The sequence below is a fragment of the Eschrichtius robustus genome, chromosome 16 (assembly GCF_028021215.1).
Source record: "Eschrichtius robustus isolate mEscRob2 chromosome 16, mEscRob2.pri, whole genome shotgun sequence".
Classification (NCBI taxonomy): Eukaryota; Metazoa; Chordata; class Mammalia; order Artiodactyla; family Eschrichtiidae; genus Eschrichtius; species Eschrichtius robustus.
This window is the reverse complement of record NC_090839.1, coordinates 6887610-6907416: the sequence shown is the minus strand read 5'-3', so window position 1 is coordinate 6907416 and position 19807 is coordinate 6887610. Positions and strand designations below refer to the sequence as shown.

The 19807-nt window shown below is 45.4% G+C and overlaps 1 protein-coding gene across 1 annotated transcript; it reads right to left on the bottom strand.

Annotated features, from left to right (window-relative positions):
• Positions 1–7162: 7162 nt before the first annotated feature.
• On the bottom strand, positions 7163–12660 carry CBLN4 (cerebellin 4 precursor). The gene is made up of 3 exons (XM_068524253.1): positions 12370–12660; positions 9296–9412; positions 7163–7360 (listed from the first exon to the last, which is right to left on the bottom strand). The coding sequence occupies exons 1-3, from the start codon at positions 12658–12660 to the stop codon at positions 7163–7165; spliced, it is 606 nt and encodes a 201-aa protein (XP_068380354.1).
• Between the last annotated feature and the right edge of the window lie 7147 nt (positions 12661–19807).

The window sequence follows — 19807 nt, the reverse complement described above, 5'->3', positions numbered from 1 at the left end:
CCAGAAATTAGGTTCCCTTTGGACTGTGAGGAAGTCCTTTCGGGTGCACCATAGAACTGGTTTTGGAAAGGCAGCTTCTCCAAGGTGACTTAACCCCCCATCAGGTCGGTTCTGGGAGCCCAGACTCAGCAGGAAGACTAGATGGGCGTGCACATGGCAGGAAGCATGGCCGTGAGTCTCAAAGCTTAGGAATGGGTCAGGAGGTCGGGGACGCAGGTGCACAGTCACCTGAAACACGGCTGGGACCGCCTGCACCCGGCACGCAGCTGCTTGGGTGGTGACGAGCCAGTGACATGGGAGACTATTTGGACGAAGGGAAATTCTCCTGCTCACCCCTTCCCCTCCCCCGCCTTTCAAGCAGGCAGCTTGCCTTTCACTCATTTCCTCGAGAGAAATGTGCGGCAGAAAGCAGATCGCCTGTAAGACTTTCAGCACCTCAGCCATAATCGACTTGAACCCGTGACCGAGGAGGCTCTCCCCACCCGCAAGTCATCAGACCTCAGAACTACTATCCGGATCCGTGGCAGGAGGGGCTGGCGAAAAGAAAAACCGAGGAGAAATTTCCTACCAGCCAGTCCAAATGTGTGTGTGGCGGGGGGGGGGGGGGGGGCGCCGGGGGGGGTCTTCGAGGCAGAAATACAGTGCAGTTACAGAAGATTTTTCAAGAATTGTCTTCCTCGGAAACATAAATGTATAGATTTACGTTCAACCTGCGAAGCTTTTCAGGAAGCCGTATTTACTGGTTCACAAGAAGCGGGCTGACTCTTAGGGAGAAAGTTTCCTTCACCTTCCAGCTCCAGGGTCAATGGGGACGTTTCACAGACTGAATCGGACCAGACAGCTGAGCTCTAAACAGGTGAGTGTTGAAGGGCGCTGAACCATCTAACACAGACCCAGTAGGGCGCAGGCCTCATGCCCCATCTTCTCATAACCAAAGACATTCTTTAGAAACAAGACATGATAGGCAGGATTTAGGAAAGCAAGCCTCTCTCTTCTCTTCAGGCTACCACTAACCTTTGAGGCACTTTTGTGCAAAGTAGGAAAAGGAATTTTTTACTAAAGATACTTCCATCAGAAGGTTGTCGTAATATGCTTGTCAGAATACTGTTTACTGCTTTCTGCTAGAAAATTACAGAAATAAACAAATAATTCTATGATGTCTATGACAGACATGGCACACCCCTGGAATAGTGCAGTGTACAACCTTCACAACTGGACGTGGCAGCCCTGTATCATTCATCATTTTAACAAGGCTTGACCTTGAAAGAACGTTATGGTGAAAGCAACAAGGAGGTCACTTACAGCAGGCTGCTGTTTCAAAACTCCCAGACTGTTGGGCTCAGTAAACACTAACACCACACTCTGCTTTCCAGATTGCAGGATTTCCACCCAGAAAGTGAAGCAGCATTCACAAAGAGGTTTGCAACTTGTAGGAATGGTAAAGTTTACAGAACATGGGGCACGCGGTAGGTGCACAGTAAGTGTGTGATTGTTTATTCAGTAAGAAATGGATGTGCCCAAACCCCAAGAGAAGGCTCCTGCCTTATTTCCTTCTTAACAAACTTGGCCTCTAACTCTCAGAAAATCATGGATGACTTTGTGATTCTTGCCAACCTCGACCATGGCATTGTGCCAACTTCTGGTAGTAAAGGAGGACCTGGTATTTTTTCTTTAGTTTTTAAGCAACCAATTCAATCAGAGAAAAGGCAATCTTGCAAACTAGGACTTTTTAATGGCTCTTATAGATTCCACAGTCCCCTTTATGGATAGTTATAAAATATTGCAAAGTCCCAGCTCCCCAGAGACCAGCCCCAGGTGCTTCTGAAGTTGTTCCTAAATCTTGAAGCCTCCAGAGGCCTCCGGTCCTGAGGAGAGAGAGCTGGACGTGGCTTCCTTCCAAGCCCGGAAACAGCTTCCTTGAATTACTGAAATGTGGGCTGTTCCTCTCCCCCGAGAGAAGTTACCAGACTATTCCAGCAGCACTACTCCTCCAATCAGGCTAGCCAAGAAACGGAAGGGCAGAACCTAGCACACTTTCCAACAGGGCTCATGGTTCATAAAGTCACGCTAATGAAGGGGAGTTGAAATCTCTGCTTATGAAACGGCATCATTTTACCTGCAGAGAACTGGCCTCAACACTGAGAGAGAGAGAGAGAGAGAGAGAGAGAGAGAGAGAGAGAGAGAGAGAGAGAAGGAAAAACACAACACTTGAACAGAAACCAGGATTGATTTTACTCCTTTCCATTTGACCGTCATGTCAGAGAGCAGTGAAATTTTATCATTCGCATTTTCTCAGGTTTTGGCTGAATTTGTTTTTATCCTTGTACATTACCTCTTTGACCAAATGCTTCTTATGCCTGGAGTTGCTCCGTTTTTTTATGTGGGGGGCAAAAAGCATGACACCTTTTCACTGAGTGTTAAAAAAAAACGTTCACACTCAAAGTGAAAGCCAAGCTATTTTAAATGAAGCACTCATGACTGCAGATGTGTTTCCAAATAGCAAAGGAACTGAGAAGAAAACAGCCGTACACAACTGACAAGGGAAGCTGGGTCCATTTGTGTAAACGCGGAACACGATCGAACCCCCCCCAACCCCATCCTGAGAGCGGAATCACGCGGGTTGGCCATTGTTGTTGGCTAAACAGGATAACCGTCCAGTCAAAACAGTGGACTACAGAGTATAAAATAAAGAAAAACTTTTGTTGTATCACTTGGGGGGGTGGGGCTAGAGGTATTTTCTGACCTGAGTATTCAGTGGAGATGCATTCCTTAAATTCCTTGGCCAGTGGCAACAGCCCTCTTTCCTGGGTGGTGACGCCCTAACCAGGAAGATAAAGCCTTATCCTTGCCGTGGGTCAGCCATTTCCACACCCACCAGAACCTGTTTCCAACTTAATGATCTTCAGCCTCACTGAATGCTTGGTCAATGTACTCCCCCGCCCCCAGAAATGGGCCCCAGGCCTGCTCTTGCTTGTTTAACTCCCTTCTCTCTGGAAGGCTAGGAAAGAAAACCACTGAATGCACAGGTCATTTTAAGCCACGTTTTCCTCCTGTCCTGAAGAAAAAAACGTAATGTGAAAATAGCGACTCAGCCTGCATTAATTTCCCTGCATTTTCTTCCCGTTACTGATTGTACCTTGACATCCAAGCTGAAACGTGATAACACAACAAACCGAAACAAGCAAACAAAAAAAAAAAAACCACAACAACAACAACAGAAAAAAACCAACAGGAGAGACACAAAGTCCATTTCTCTACCCTTAACTCTCAGCCACAACAGTTACTTGTCAGAGCTCCCCATCCTCCCAGGGAGCTAGCAAACTGATGCCCTCTGAGGTTCCGTCAAAAATTCCAGTTCCTGGAAAGTCAGAGGGTCAAAATTTATGTTCTCAAGGTAACCCCATGGGAAATAAAGACTTCCTTAGTTCAGTACCTATGACAATATATTTTCTCATTATAAATATCACCAATTGGACCTAAAAATTGTTGAGAAAGCCTTCTGCCCTTGAATGAATTTTAAACGTACTTTCTAGTCTACTGGAAATTGCTGGCATCATGGATCCTTCTGAATATATTCTCCCATTCTCATTCTCTCTCTCTCTCTCTCTCTCTCTCTCACACACACACACACACACACACACACACACACAAACACACACACTTTATTAAGTTGAACAATGTCTTCTGAAGCCAAATGCCAAGTATACTTAGAGACCCTACAATCCCTGGAGAAGGATCACTTCAGTCACAAAGAAAAGCAAGATGTAGCTACATCTTTATTTCAGAACAAATGCTGACAAAATAAGGACTGTCACTAAGGGTTTTCTTTCTTCACAGGACGCCACTTTCTGTGGGTGACCTACCTTTGTCTTCACACCAGGTCTCTCACGTCTTTCCTGGAGGTGAGGTCTTCCTGTAGCCCTTCCTCTGCACAAAACGGCCAACACTCCCTCCAGCCTTTTCTCATCACAGAGCGAGAGTCTCGTGCTTACCTGCATGAAGGTCTCGTGCTCACTGCCTTGGGCTCCCCGAGTTTAAAACAGGAAGGATCATGAGAGTACTTGGACTCCAGGGTCACTGCAAAGAACACGCCCCGCCCCGGGATGTACTGAGGTAGTAAGAATCACCTGGGGGATTTGTTACACCTGGCGGAAGCCTAGCAGGTGATTCTGATGCAGGTGGTCTGTGGGTTTTACTTGAAGACAGAGCTTCGTAAACTGTACCGTGCCTGAGAACCATGGGGATGGGAGGGGCAGAAGATCTTGTTAAAGATACAGATTCTGACTCAGTAGGTCTGGGGTGAGTCTAAACCCCACCTGGGTTTCTAACAAGCCCCCATGATATGGACGCTACTGGTCCACAGACCACACTTTGTGATGGAAGGTCTCGCCATTCAAAGTGTGATACCCAGGCCAGCAGCACTGACACCATCTGGGGGCTTGTTAAAAATGCACACGCTCGGGTCCCCTTCCAGACCTACTGCACTAGAATCTACATTTTATCAAGATTCCCCCAGTGATTCTTACACATCTTCTTAGTTTGAGAAGATGACATAGGAGAACTTCAGGATCAAATTCACAGAGAAGTTGTTTTCCGAGAAAGGTCAGAGAAGACCAAAAGCCACAAAAAATATATATATATTTTTTTGATTCTATGCCATTTGAAACCCAGATTAAAGGTAGGCCTGTATTAGAGGGGACAGAGTAACCTATTTAGAAACCAACTTCTGAAACCCCACCTCCCTCCCTACCAAAGAAAACCACAAGAATTCAACTTGAGCTCCACAGCTCTGAATGTGAACAGCTCTCACATGCTATCACCTCTCCTTGTTTTCATTACTTCTCTCTGGTCATTAGGTCAACCAATTGGGGGACCAGTGGATTACCATCGTTCTGGAGACAGATGGTTTGGATGGTAAATGTAGATTGGTAAAGCCCAGTACCCTCAGTCAGAAGGCGAAGTAGAACCATACTTTTCGACCTCTATTGCTCCTTATGAAGATTCTGGCTGTGTTTGCTGTCTAGGGAGGTCTAAAAAGGGCAGATGTAACCACTTCTATAAACTCAGTACCTAGCAAAGCATGTAACACATTATAAGGATAATTTAAGCAATATTGGTTGAAGCTGCTTATTCTAAGAATCAAAAAAGTAACTTGCTAAAAAAGTAAAAACCAAAAGAAGACGTTCAGCTATCCAGGTTTCTAGAAACCAAAAAGAATGGGGAAAACAGCCTTAAGTCCAAAAAAAACAAAGAAAAGAAAGAATTAAAACAAAATTTTAACTAGATAATCAGGCTCTAACAGAATCCAGGATCACCAGAAGCCCCCAAAAGCACTTGGAATCGGGGAGGTCCTATGTTTAAGCTCCTTATTTCCTTCAGTTTCGTTTTCTTGGAGCAGACAGTTTTCCTGTGACGAATGAATATTTTGACTTGGTGATTAATCACAGCTATACTGGAAGACCTGCCTGCATGTTTCCTCCCACAGAATCCTGCAACAGCTTCCTCGATGCCACAAACTGCAAAAGGGGCGCTCCCAAAATTGTTTTAATTGACAACCAACCAGGAAGTTGAGCATGGAAATCTCCACATGAGACATCTATAATTATAGTTCCTCCTAAAAAGAAATGGGCCATCTTCTGTTTGTCCTTTAATGTTGAGAAAAGGGCAGAATTTTTCCCCAAAGTCTTTAGTTTGAAAATATTGGTCTTTATATGCATCACCACTCATTCTTTCCCTGAGCCCTTCATGATGCTTTAGGGGAGCTTTTAAAACTTAACTTCCTAACAGTTAAGTCCTTCTGAAAGGACAGTTTCCTAAATTCGTTGATCCTCTTTTGCCAAGCTCACTGGATCTGGACAAATTAAACATAGTAAAGATTTCCTATGCCAATTCAGAGTACATTCTCTAAAAATTCAGAAAGCTTTTCTTAAACTCCAAGACAAAGAAATGAGAGAAAGGTAGGAAGGACAGGAGCGAGGAAGGGTTGGTGAGAGAGAGAGAGAATAAATCATGTAAAATATATATTTCCAAATCCGAAAGGACAAAACAATTCAACTAACATATATTAACCTTTATTCTATAACAGAGACATAAATAATTTTATGAATTCATATGACCTATACAAAAGACAAAATAAGATATTGCACTAAGTTTAGCTTGGGCTATTTGGATTTCGTATTAACTAAACAGATAAATCTATACAATTTAAGGAGTTAAGGCAAAACCAGATGATACTTCAAACACAACAGGAGGTTTGAAAAATAGGTGTAATTAAAAACAAGGGCATCCCATCTCCAGTTAATAAAGTGGTCATGTCTAAGGGAAAAAAAAATCCCTTAGGTTCTTAAAAAGTGGTTATTATCAATCACGTTAATTAAAGTGAGAAATAGAGTGTAAGATTTCCTGTGGAGGAGAGCTGTTTAGCGGAGGTTTGACGATGGAGCACTTAGAATTCGGGTAAGCAACTTTTTCCTTGTTAGATTTATGATCTATTCTTCCTATTAGAAAATATAATTTGGAAAATATGACTCTTTCACATATATAATTAAAATACAACTATGAAGCATTTTTTTTAAAGGGAAGTCCTGATGGTGACCTCATAGAGTAAATTTGCAGACAAGCCATTACCCTATTTGTAGAGAAGACACAAAGCCAGCAGTTACCTTAAGAAAACCCAAAAAAACGAATTCCAAAGCAATAAAAACAAGTGAAACCAGTATATCAACACAGCACACAATTCTTTGGCAGTATCACACAAATCGTTGATTGAAGTCAGAACTTTTATACAGTTCTCTAATTCTCAGACCCGGTTGCCGGTCTTTGAAAACTAACTAAATAAAATGCCACATCTGCAACGAATTCAGTAATTCCAGGAAATTAAATTCAGAATAAACCTTGCAGACAGCTCTGAACTGTTACACTTAAGCATAGATGGGTATCAACTGCTGTGAGTCTCGATCCAAGTACACGGAAACGCACACGCACAAAAATAATCTGTGGAGCTCAGTACTGCTTCAGACAGGCCTAGCATCCTTACAGAGAATCCATATTCACCCATGAGAAACCAAGAAAAGACATCAATCCGATGATGAGGAAATGATCTTCCAGGAACTCAGGGGTGGGCCGCCCCTCACCTGGATGAACATCGCGAAGAAATCAAATTCTATAGGGGGAACACCAGAAAGCCAGAGAACGTGGAATACTGCCAGCCTCCGACCAAGTTACCTTTCTCCAGTTTTAGGTAAACCTTATCCTCTTTATCCAGGTAGAGCAGGACCCCATTCGTGGCAGCCTCACGTGTAACGTCTTTATCCCCAGCGAAGGCAGATATTACTGGTTTTCCATTTAACATCAGGTTAACCTACAAGGAAAAAAAAAAACACTGAAACTCTCTCTCTAAAGTCAAAACAAATGAATGAATAAAACAAAACAGAAACAGACTCACAGTTACAGAGAACAAACTAGGGTTACCAGTGAGGGGAGGGAAGTGGGAGAGGAAGGTAGGGGTAGGGAATTAAGAAGTAAAACTCACTATGTATCAAATAAATAGGCTACAAGGATATATTGCACAGCACAGGGAAATACAGACATTATTTTATAATAGCTTTAAATGGAATATAATCTATAAAAATGTTGACTCACTATGTTGTACACCTGAAACTAATATTGTGGATGAAAGAAAGAAAAGAAAAGAAAAGAGAAAGAAAGAAAGGAAGTCAAAGCATCTATGAGGGGCAGGGGGTAAAAAATGATGTCTAAAATGACCAACCTGGTAAAATAACTGATGTTCAGTAAATATATCCCTTTCCTTTCAGATTAGCAGATAGTGGTGGCTAGGCTTAGTATGATCTTACCGAGCTGATCTTTTTTAATTCAAAAAAAATTTTTTTTTAATTTCTCCCATAGAAATTTCCTTAAATGCTCACAGAAGAATACCATCCATGGAGAGCAACCTAGCCATGTGAAAACTGGCTTCCCTTCAGCACATAACTTAAGCCTACTATTGAATACTTTATTTACACCTCTTGTATTCAGTAGCAAGTTTTTGGCAATGACGTGAGCCTGTGGCTTCCCAGTACATTAGCAAAAAGAGCCCCAGTGCCCTTTGCTCTGAGAAACCCAGGTACAGCAAGGTTCTACTAACATCCTTGCAGGTTTACTGTACCGCTGAGACATGCAGAGTGCTAAAAATCAGTTGAAATTATGGAATATGTGTGTTGTGATTTCTTCATTTTCCCTGATAAGAAATGTGTATTAAAAATAATAATCACCACTACCACTGAAGAGTTTAATGATGGATAATTACCACAGAATCAAATCTAATTTATTCCCTTCTCTCCATACTACAATTTTGATTATACTGTGTTAAACATTACAAAAATTTCTAAATGTTGGGGCTTGGGAAAAGCTTTTCCATGGAAGTAAATTTGTTTACTAAATATTCATTCCTTTTATGTTAAAAATAATATTGAATAAATTAAATCTGAGGCCTATCAATTTATCCATTCACTAGGATATGTAAAAGTAGTAGATGAGTGTGTAATCTATCATTCACATGGACATAGTATACAATACAAACACTGAACATATGATAAAAAGTTATCCTAGAATTCCATAGACATGTATTGGTGTTATTGGGTGCTGGCATATTAGAATACTATAGGAACTAGCTTCATCATTGTCCTTGAGTGTAAACTCAAGCCCGTTCCTTAGAAAGCACAACACAAAATATATTAACTGTGAAACTGCAATTGGTAAGAATCCACCAACATCAGAGTAACTGAGGATAAACTACTGAGAGGATAAGCACAGCACATCGTTTCTTTAAAAGTATATTGAATAACTGTTCCTTCATAGATTTATTCTCAGTCGTTAACTGTAGCTCATAATTTTAACGATGACAGCAAATTTGTTTTAATTATTTAGCAGTTACTTGTAAAGCTCTGATAGTCTTACTAGCTTTTTTCTTACAAATTCAGGTAATTTTTGCACATGCGTTAAAAGCAACCAAGATCTTATAAAGAGATTTGTGTCACTGAATTTTTACTAAGCAATATTTTTTAAGCGACGTTGTTATTAAGGTAATAAGTTCCATTGCTTATTCTTCTATATGCTTCTTGTCACATGCCTTAATAGATGTTATTGGAAATTAAGTGTTTTAAAAATAAACTACTATAAAGATGGTTGTTTATTTTTACAACGAAAACACATCTTTGGATAAATACTTAAATACATAACCCACTGCTGATAAACACTGTCGCTTGAGGGTACAGAGGGAACAGGTCGAAAGACATACCTGGATTGTTTGGCTCTGGTAGACTTTAATTACGTGAAAACTGAAACTGTAAATTCCTTTCCTTGGTGCTACAAAGACAGACTCCAGGGTGAAAAAATTACCCACATTTACTAGGATCTACAAATAAAAAGAATAAACAACAGTCAATTATTACAATATTCTCTGCTGTAAGTAAAATAAGTTTTCCTCCTTCCTTTTTCTTTTCCTTTCTTTTTTCTTTCTTTCTTAAGAAAGAAAACTAACTTTTAAAACCATAGAAAATAAAACATTGAGTTCTATTCCTTCTTTCTTTAGTGACTTGGAAAACGGATTTGTATATTGGAAGGTTCTTCTGTCTTTTAAATGGTATAAGAAAAAATAAAGTGACAGCTTTGTAGTCATGCCTCAATTCCAGCAAGGCCCAATGGCTCTGGAAACATCTAGAAACATGTGAGGGCTTATAAATATTAGCTTTACCTTGAGAGTCAAATAAAAGGCTTCTGCCACATATTTACGCGCCCACCCTCTACGAGCCTTCACGGTGTCCAGAGGTGACGTGTCCAAGCCAGCCAATTGGGATCCATGGGCTCTCTGCAGTCATTCCCGGACACACCACACAGAGGCCTGGACACTCCCTCCACCGTGTGACATAATCCATGACAATGAACAGTTGGTACACAGAGTGGGCTGAATGCCCAGCCCTCCTCTGAGGCTCCGCCAAAGCCCCCCTGCTAAGCCCCACGGCCATTTGTTTCATTCCTATGCCATCCAGGCCTTAATTATAATATTTTGGCAATGACTCAGCCTTTGCAGGCTGCCAAAGGGTAGAGACTGTGAAACAGGTGGCCTTCTTGTGTTCCTCCCACTGTTATCCGTCATCCATTCCCTTATCAATCACCTGCTCTTCATTTAAAGTTCAAGGGGCAAAAACAAAGAGTGGAATAAAGCACTGGTTCCCAAGAAAACAACAGTGCATTCTGTATTCTGAGATGTTCGGCCTGATTCTACTGGTTATGAAATTAGCTCTGAATTTCAATAAGTGACCTCATAAGCTAAACGTCACATAGGTATGACCCTTCCTATGAAGAAGAGCAGGAGAGTGTATGTGTGTGTGTATTGCAGGGGCGGAGGGCAGGATATAACTAGGGTTTCTTCCATTTGTCTCCAGGAAATAAATCTATAAGTGGCATTCAAAAAAATCAGATGTCCTTATAAAGATACATTTCCCCTATATCAACGGCAATCTGCTACTATCTCTTTTAAACACTACATTCATGCTAATATTAAGCCCTTTGCATAATTCCCTAAAGACATACTATTGCCTGTGAGCAGTGCACCAGAATTATAGTGATGGTCAGGTAGATGTACCAGGCTCAACCCCCAAATTAAAATGTATGTTTGTGTATCATTTTATTCTGAGGTTACGCCTTTTTCCAAGTAAGCATCAGATTTCTTTCTCTGACCCGATGATCAATGGTCTTTCAACAACAAATCACAAGCTATGCAATAATTCCTAACAGAGATTTTACAAAGATTTGTTTAAGCACATTTAAAATAATTTGAGGTACTTAGCAGGGACTTCCTGAATCAGATACAAGTAGCATAATTCATTAGCAATAATGGAACGGGCTGATTAGTGTTGACTACACGTAAGGCTGGATGTTGACTCCACATTGTAATTAGAGCATCCAGGCACATCCAGATTTGTAACTAAATGTGTCTTGTTGTCTCTAAGATGCATGGGCACCCGGAACAGAAGAACAAACCCTTCTCCTCTTCTAACTGACAGAAAGGTCACTGAAAAGAATGCACTGTACAGAGGATAGTGCTATGTCCACAGCATTTAATTAATGCATTGACATACAAACCAGGGGTCCTGCTAGACTTCATTTCCATCAAGACGGAAAATAGCGCACCAAAACCCCAAAGGGGCTGCTTAATTCTTTTAAAATGATGGCTATTCAATAGGAAGCCCCAGAGAGACATTCCCTGTCTTTGGCCAGCTGGAGAGTATATTACTTAGGAACAATTAAGTAAGGAATAGAAATGTCACCTCATCCCTTCCCTGGCACGTCCTGCAGCACCACTTAACCTGTGCTCTTGCCCATGCGGCACACAACTGTGAACTACACATACGACTTTGGAATTTAAAAGACTCTGGGTGCTGTTGACGTTGAAATGATACCCCTGGAGTCTGATTTCAGTTTTAAGACGCCTTGCTAAGCTGATATCCTGGAGTTTCTCATCAGCCAAACCCCAGAGCTCCAGATCGCTAAAAAAAAAAAAAAAAAGCCACAGCTTTCATCAGTTCCTCCCCCACCCCCTATCCTCAGCCCCCAAGTCTGTCTTTCCCCACTAATTTGCATGTCTCTGGAAGGACCGGAGCAGGGGAAGGGAGAACGGCTCCCCAGCGCTTCCCTACGGGAGCTCAGTGCAGCTGCCCGATTCCTTTTCCTCTCCTTCTCTCAACTTTTCTCCAAGTAGCAGAGAAGGGCTTTCCGCTACAGCGGTACCTGCAATGTATATGGGGATCCTGGCGGCGGAAAGGTGGGCGAGATGAGACCGGGGCCACAGCTTCCCACACTCTCCAGCCACCCGCGAGATCTCTGCAGAGATCTCTTTGGGGAGCCCCCGGAGCTCTCTTTGGGGAGACGTTTCTCCACCCGGGAGAAACAAATCATTTATCCAGCATCAGAGAGAGTACTGTGCCCGAGAATGGCCTCAGCGGCTCCCGCAGAGGAGTCTGAGCCAGGGGGCCGAGCTCTGGCCAAGAGATGGCGAGGTCCAGGGACCAGGATCCTGCCAGCTCCTATGGACCTGTTGCTGTTAAACTTGTGCTGAGCTCTCGACGCCCGGCCCTACACGCCCGGCCTCTCTCCCACCACCCCAGCAGCTCGTCCGGAGGCCAAGAGGGAATGGGGGCGGGGTGGCGGCGGGAGAGACATCAGAAGTTTCAGACCAAGACCTTTGGGGAGGCGAGTGCCGAAACGATCCCCCAAATCGCAATCAGGGCAGCTGAACCCGGGCCTGAGCTGCCTGGACATCGCCCCTCCCGCCACCGGACTCCTGACACCCCGCGTCCCTCGGGGTCTGACCTGATCGAAGTAAATGATGCGCGTCTTGTTGCTCATCTCCGACGGCTCGTGGTTGGTGCTACGCACCGCCGAGAAGGCGACCTTGGAGTTCGCCGCCCGGACCGAGATCCCCAGAGGGGAGGAAGAGGAGCCCTTGGAGTCCGTGGCCGGGTTCGAGTCGCACACCACGAGGCACTTGCCTTCCAGCACGATGGGCTCCGTGTCGTTCTGCGCCCAGACGGGCAGCCCGGGCAGAGTGAGGGCCAGCAGCACAGCCGGCACCACGGACAGCGCCCGGCCCCCGGAGCCCATGGTGAGCCTCGTGGCCAGCCGGCGGGCGCTTCTGCTCGCCCGCGTCGCCTCCTACCCCGCGACCCCGGAGCTCGGCAAGATGCCCGTGGCTAGATCGACAGCGCTGCGGGAACGGCGGCGGCGGCGCACACACTTCCAATCCTGTGGTTTGAAGTCAAAGTCTCCCCTCGCGCTCTCTCGCTGGCTCTGCTACCTTTGTCCTTTAAGGAGATCATGCAGAACCCCCTATACCCCACCCTCCTCCGCCCAAGAATCAGCCCTGCCTGGGGCCCCTGCACCCACCCTCGTTCCTAGACATCTGAAAGTCACCAAACCCTCACATTCACACCTCAAAGAGGAAAATGATAAATTCTCACCCCAAACCCAAGCACCCCCGGGGGAACCACGAAGCAGGAAAAACGAAGGGGACTCAGAGAAGCCACGGGGACGGTGGATGCCGAGCGGTGCCGGTGTCGGTCCAGTACGTGTCTGGCTCGCGGCAGGGACGAATTACAGAAGCAGAAGGTGTTTCCCGGATTGGGAAGAACGCGAGGCTGTGTTCACGGCCAGGTCTCTGGCGACTCTCAATTTCGCTTAGCCAAAAATTCCCCAAAGCTTGGTGTCTCTCGGAAGTCGGCAGCTACGCATTGGCTAGCCGGGTCCCCAGCACGGAAAGCACGAATTCGCGGGATCAGTTCTCGGGTGCAGAGCGGCTCGGCCGGCGGGGTCCTCTCCTGCCTCGGCCGCACGCCCGGAGTCCCTGCGCACAACTTTCTCTGTCCTCGCGCAGCCGGGAGAGCGCGAGGCGGGCACACGCGCGCTATTTATAGGAGCGCACGGCCGGCTGCGGTTGGCTTCTAGCTCAACCCGCCGGCTCCCGGGAAAGGGGAAGAAGGAGTCCGGTGACCCCAGCTGAGCAGCTCCTGCCTGGCGCTTAACGCACCCCGGGGAAAGCGGGGCGCACAGCACTGCTGGCTGCCAAGGTCTGAGGCCACCCAGCCCCGGGGAGCGCGCAGCAGGGAGACTGTACCCAGGGAGAGGCGCCCACCGCCCTGCGCCTGCCCCAGCTCCGCGCCTGCTCGCTCCCTCCTCGGTCTGGGCCGGCGGAGGGGGCTGAGGCTCCCCTCGCCCCTCCCGAGCACCGGACTCCGCCGCCGAACGCCCTCCGAGCGGAGCGCGGCGCTGCCAGCCCCGGCTGCGAAGCTGGATGGGCGGCAGCGGCCTCGCGCGGCGCGCTGCTTGGCACCTGGGGACCCACGCCGTCGTCCCGACCGCGCCTGGCCCAGAGCCTGCCTCCCCAAGCCGTGGGGCCTGGCGAGCTCCGGGAAGCCTTGGGACGGACCAAAGCCGCTGGGGGCCGCTGGGAGGAGGTGCCTGAGGCCTTCCGCTCCGGGAAGCAGAGCCTCAAAAGCTTCAGGGCGCGCCTTCCCACCCACACCGCGAATCCACCCCAGGCAAGGCCAGAAAAAGAGAGAGGGAGTTAACTCAGCAAGAATCAGTCCTCCGGAACCTTCCCCCTAAAAAAAGCCAACCCCCTCCTGAGAATACCGCACCTTTCTCCTCTTGATGTGCCCCTCCCTCCCTCCCCTGTGCCACCCCATTGCCACCTTGGCCTCTGATTGGCAAGGTTTATCTTCCTCTTCCGCAGCCATCACTGGGAGGGAAAGGCTTGTCTCTGCGACGGGCTGCGTGAACTTGGCCAAGTCACCGACCCTTTTTGAGAGGGAGGGACTCCACTAATTAAGGTCCCATCCGCCCGCTGGTTCTATGATGCTTTGGAGTCAGGTCACTCCCTTCCCAAACTCCTTTTAGTGTCCCAGCTGCCAGAGGACAGGCCCCACATCTTTAATCAAAACAGCATCCCCATCAGCCATTCGGAGCTCCTAGAAATGTACTGACTAATTATTCACTGAGGGGGTGTTTATTGAGCAGTGTCTCCCGGATAGATGGCTTTCTAGTCTTTCCTGAAAGAAGAAGAGCCTCCTTAGCATGGATTCAAGTCCCTCCACAACAGAAGCCAGACCTGCATCTCCAGGCTTGTCCCCTCATAAGGCCCTTCCAGAGGGCTGGGTGTTGAGCCATAAGCATTGCACTGCAGCTCCAACTGTTAAAATAGTAAATACTCCTACTGGTTGGTATTTCCCTAGCCCTTAGCTCCCTATAATCTTGCAACTAAAGAGTTGGTGCCTGGGGCCAAAGGGGCCTCCAGATTCTCCTCCAATGGGGCATCAGTTTTGATTGGCAGGTGCTCCTGCTGTGCTATTTGTAACAATGTTGAATGTCACTAATCTAAGCTACGACCAAAAAGAGTGAACTGGTGCCTTCTGAAAACGGCCACCATTTCCCCCACCCCAAGACTAGGGCAGCTTTTCACCTGAACCCTTGCTGCACTTTGTAACTCTCTCCTGGCTTCTACCACAGTCTCCCTGGACAGCAGCTGAGATTTCTTCTCGTTTGATGCTGCCTTTGGAGGACAGGGGCTGGATCTAATCTGGTTCCCGGTTTGCGTAAGTAATTTGCCTTCCTTGTCCAAAACAGCTGTTTAGTAACTAAGACCTGGGCTGTTCAATTTTGGGCTGGAAGGAGTTTGAGAAAAAAGCTCTGTTGACTACAGAATTGTTAAATTGTCAATAAGTTGTCTTACCTACCAACCCCAATATATTCTCTCTGTGTCCTTTTCTTCTCTAGGCATTTTTCTTTCTGCAAGAACTCAGATTTAAAGAAACTTCTTCCCTCCCTCCTCTTTTCCCTCTCCAAAAGTACTCATTTCCTAGGCCCCTAATCCAGCAGAGTGACCATATTAGGGACTCAGTAACTGATTGTGAAATGACTGGCTGCTCCAGATAGAATGTCAGTATCAGTCATTCACCTTATAGTATAAACTGGTTTAAATAAATCTCTCTTGGTAAAATTTAAATTCAGGCCTCCTGGGTAACTGGAGATGAAAGTCTTGGCTCCTTACTAAAAGGTGTTCCCCTATTCAGGGTGTCCTAAAGATGTGGAACATCACATTTTCTTTTGACTCCCACTGAGAGAAGCTATCCGATATTGTAAAGCACAGGGTCCTGTCTCCCTTTCCCACCATGGGTGATTGAACAAGGATAGCCCCTGTATTCTAGGGCTGTCAATCCATTTGATGCCAGAGATCTGTGACTTACATGTCCTGACTCAGCCAGATAAGGTGGGGCTGCTAGGTTTTCTCTCTCTAGGATCTGAATGGGACACTGAGATGGCTTCCAGTAAGCCCTGGGTCCTGCAGAGGAGAGGTCTATAGTCTCCTGAACTGGCCGTCTAAGAGCCATGTGCAAGTTTAAGCAGAGCAGCATGTTGGAAGAAATAGGAGGACTGACCACACTTGTAGACTGGGGCCGATTCTCTGCACTTCTGAGAAATGGAAGGGGTGAGGGAGTGAATAGTAAATCTCCAGCTTGTTGTTAACTCCTACTCACAAGACATCCAGCAACCTTGAGTTTCTTGAGAGCCTCCTGCATCCTTGTAATAAAACTGATTTCACTTGAGCTAGTTTTAGTAACCTACTACTGTTCCTTGCCATCCAGAATCCTCGTTAGAATAATGTCCCAGAAATCATACCACATAAGCCCATGCATCTCCTGCCAAAAGACATTAACAAATCCAATCCCCTGCCTGTGGGAAATGTTTTCCTAACATTCTGGGAACGGAAGCATCACCTGCTCCCCAGCCCTCCTCCAGCCCCAGCATCCCCAGGAGGAAAGAAACAAGATCAAGTCCAAGTTTCATTCCAGCCACAACACAGATCTCTCTCTCTCTCTCTCTCTCTCTCTCTCTCCCCGTCTCCCTCCCTCCCTTCCTTCCTCCTCCCTCCCTCTCTCTTTTCCTTCTTCCTTTCTTTCTTTCTCTCTCTCTCTTTCTTTCTTTTTGAAGATGTACTATTTTAAAAACCTAGTTGTGATTGTGACCCAAATGTTTCACTTTCCCAGATTGCATTTGACGCTAGGAGTTTTGTTGCTAGACCTTTAGCAATTTCATTTCTCTGCGCTTGTGCTCAACTTAAAGTAAATTAGTAGAAGTAAATTAAAATCTGAACTGGTCTTGCATAGGAAAGCAATACTCCTGTGGTCAGTAACATTCCATTGTATTTACATACCTCATCTTCTTTACCCACTCATCCATCCATTTATGGACATTTAGGTTGCTTCCATGTCTTGGCTATTGTGAATAGTAGCACTATGAACATGGGGGTGCATGTATCTTTTCGAATTAGAGTTTTCATCTTTTCTGGATATATGTCCAGAAGTGGGATTGCTGGATCGTATGGTAACTTTATTTTTAGTTTTTTAAGGAAGATCCATACTGCTTTCCATAGTGGCTGCACCAAGTTACATTCCCACCAATAGTTGTAGGAGGGTTCCCTTTTCTCCATAGCCTCGCCAGCATTTATTATCTGTAGACTTTTTGACGATGGCCTTTCTGACTGGTGTGCAGTGATACCTCATTGTAGTTTTGATTTGCATTTCTCTAATAATTAGCGATATTGAGCATCTAATTCATGTGCCTATTGCCCATCTGTTTGTCTTCTTTGTAGAAATGTCTATTAGGTCTTCTGCCCATCTTTTGATTAAGTTGTTATTTTTGATAGGGGGCGTGAAATGTTTCATCCATGCTTAGGTCCAAGAAAGGGAGGCCAATGAGGCAATAGGGATTTACTGGAAGGACCGTGTCTCACAGAGTCCAAGGGCAAAACTGACCCTTGGGAATGTAATGAAGCCTCGTGGATAACCCAAAATGTTGCCTTTCCTCTATCTATCTTATCTCTCTATCTATCTCTCTATCTATCTATCTATCTATCTATCTATCTCCATCTCTCTGTCTTTCTCTCTCTTTGGCACATGTGCATTATTCTTTTGCTCACTGCAATCTAGCCTTCTCTGAAGCCTACATGATAGACGGTGGCAACTGACACTCCCAAATTTTACACATAACAGATCCACCACCCAGAGGATGCCCCCGAATCCCAGGGAAGAGACTCACTGCCCCATCTGGGATCACATGTCCGCCCCCTGCAGCGCACCCACAATGATTCCCACAACTAGGTATGTGGAAAATTGGAGCAGGGTCCAGAGGAGAGTACAATTCCTAAAAAATGCTACAAGTAATATGTGGTGAAGTGAAAAGGAACAAGATACAGATTAATTTGTAATGTGTGATTCCATGTTAACAGACTGTAATTGTATATAGATATGGGTATGTTTGAAAAAGCAAAGGAAAACTATGAAAAGCTAGACAGCAAATTATTAACAGTAGAGAAACAGAATAAAAGGAAAAGGAACTGTTAATTTTACTTCAGCTGTTTATGATTTGGATGGCCACAGTAATCATATATTACCTTGTGATTCACATTTAATACAGTTTTTTAAAGGAAGAGGGCGCTGGGAAGACCGTCCAATAGAAATCTACTACATTGACTTTTTTCATAATTTAAACTTAAATTTTGGAGAGAAAAGGAATTAATAACATTATTTCTCATAAGCAGCACTGGTTGAACAGCAATTTCCTTTCTTTTGTTATATTGATCCAACTCTAAAAAATCATTCACTCAAAGTCTAGGAAGATGCCCAGACATATAAAGCCTCCCAGTCTACATTTAAGGAAAAAAATTACATTGCAACTGGTAAAGCTCATGAGTCGTATCAAAATAGCTGATTACATTTTAGATTCAACTCAGCATGGTATGTGCCTGGCCATGTTAGTTTCCGTTGCATACATAAGGAGGATCTAAATGTAGAGTCCAAACCAATAGCTTCTACTCTTAAGAATCTGCTGGGAGGGCTTCCCTGGTGGCGCAGTGGTTGAGAATCTGCCTGCCATTGCAGGGGACACGGGTTCGGGCCCTGGTCTGGGAAGATCCCACATGCCACGGAGCAACTAACCTGTGCGCCACAACTACTGAAGCCCGCACGCCTAGAGCCCGTGCTCCGCAAAAGGAGAAGCCACCGCAATGAGAAGCCTGCGTACCGCAACGAAGAGTAGCCCCCGCTCGCCGCCAACTAGAGAAAGCCCGCGCATAGCAACGAAGACTCAACGCAGCCAAAAATAAAATAAATAAATAAAATAATTAAAAAAAAAAAAAAAAGAATCTGCTGGGAGGCTTATTATCAATGCAGATTCTCTGGCCCTCGTCTGAGAGGACGGCTCTGCCCACGAACTGGGAATCTGTTTCTTAACTAGCACCTGGGTGAATCTGAAGCAGACGGTGCTTCGACTCTGTAGATGCCACTGGTGGGGTGCATCCCCCAAGGGTCCATCTGCGGTCAGGTTCATTATCCCTTTGGCTGAAAACAGGGCATTCAGAATCAGCTTCACCTTCTACTAGCTTTACAACCACGGGAGAAGTTACAGACCTTCCTTCAGCAGGAAAATTGCAATCATAAAAATAATACTCAGCCCATAGTCATGGTGGGGATTGAACAGGGAAACGTAAACAGGGCGCTTAGCACAGTATCAGGCACCCAGGAGGCAATTAATTAAAGGTAGCGATTATCATTAATTTATGGAATCTATTCATGACTAAAGGCGAGAGGGCACCATAGCACCCTGGACCAAGGCCCATCAACTGTTTGCGAGCACCAGCCACAACTTAACCTCACAGACGTTATAATGGGGGAGAAAGCAGCTTCCCCAAGTGTGGGAGAGGCTGAAGGTCCAGACACCCAGTGCAGAGACAATAACCAAGGCCAAGTTTGCGGGCAAGCCATCGCCGTCAGGTGAGTGCCTGAGTTCTAGAGTGATGAGGCTGAAGTGAGTTAATCTGCAATACTTCTGCCTGGTTAAAGGCTCTTACAGGAAGCTAAGGCACCGGGCAGGTTTGTGAGCTTCCTGCAAGAATGGACAAAGAGTTTAGTTTTCATTTTATTTCTTTCTTCCCCATTCCCTTAATCACTGGATCTCATCACTCAGAGTATCTGAAAGACACATTTAGCAGAAATCAATTCTCCCAACTGAAGAGTAACAGAAAGTGAAGAACGGGTGGCCAGAAACAGTCATTACAGCAACAGTGCAACCAGAAAGCCCTGTGGGGATGGGGGGAAGACACCTGAGCCAGACAGAAGTATCTTGAGGAGCTGGTAGTCCAACTATTTATGTGGCAGTTGGCGGGTCCTAGACACTTTTAATTTCCCTGAGTTTAACT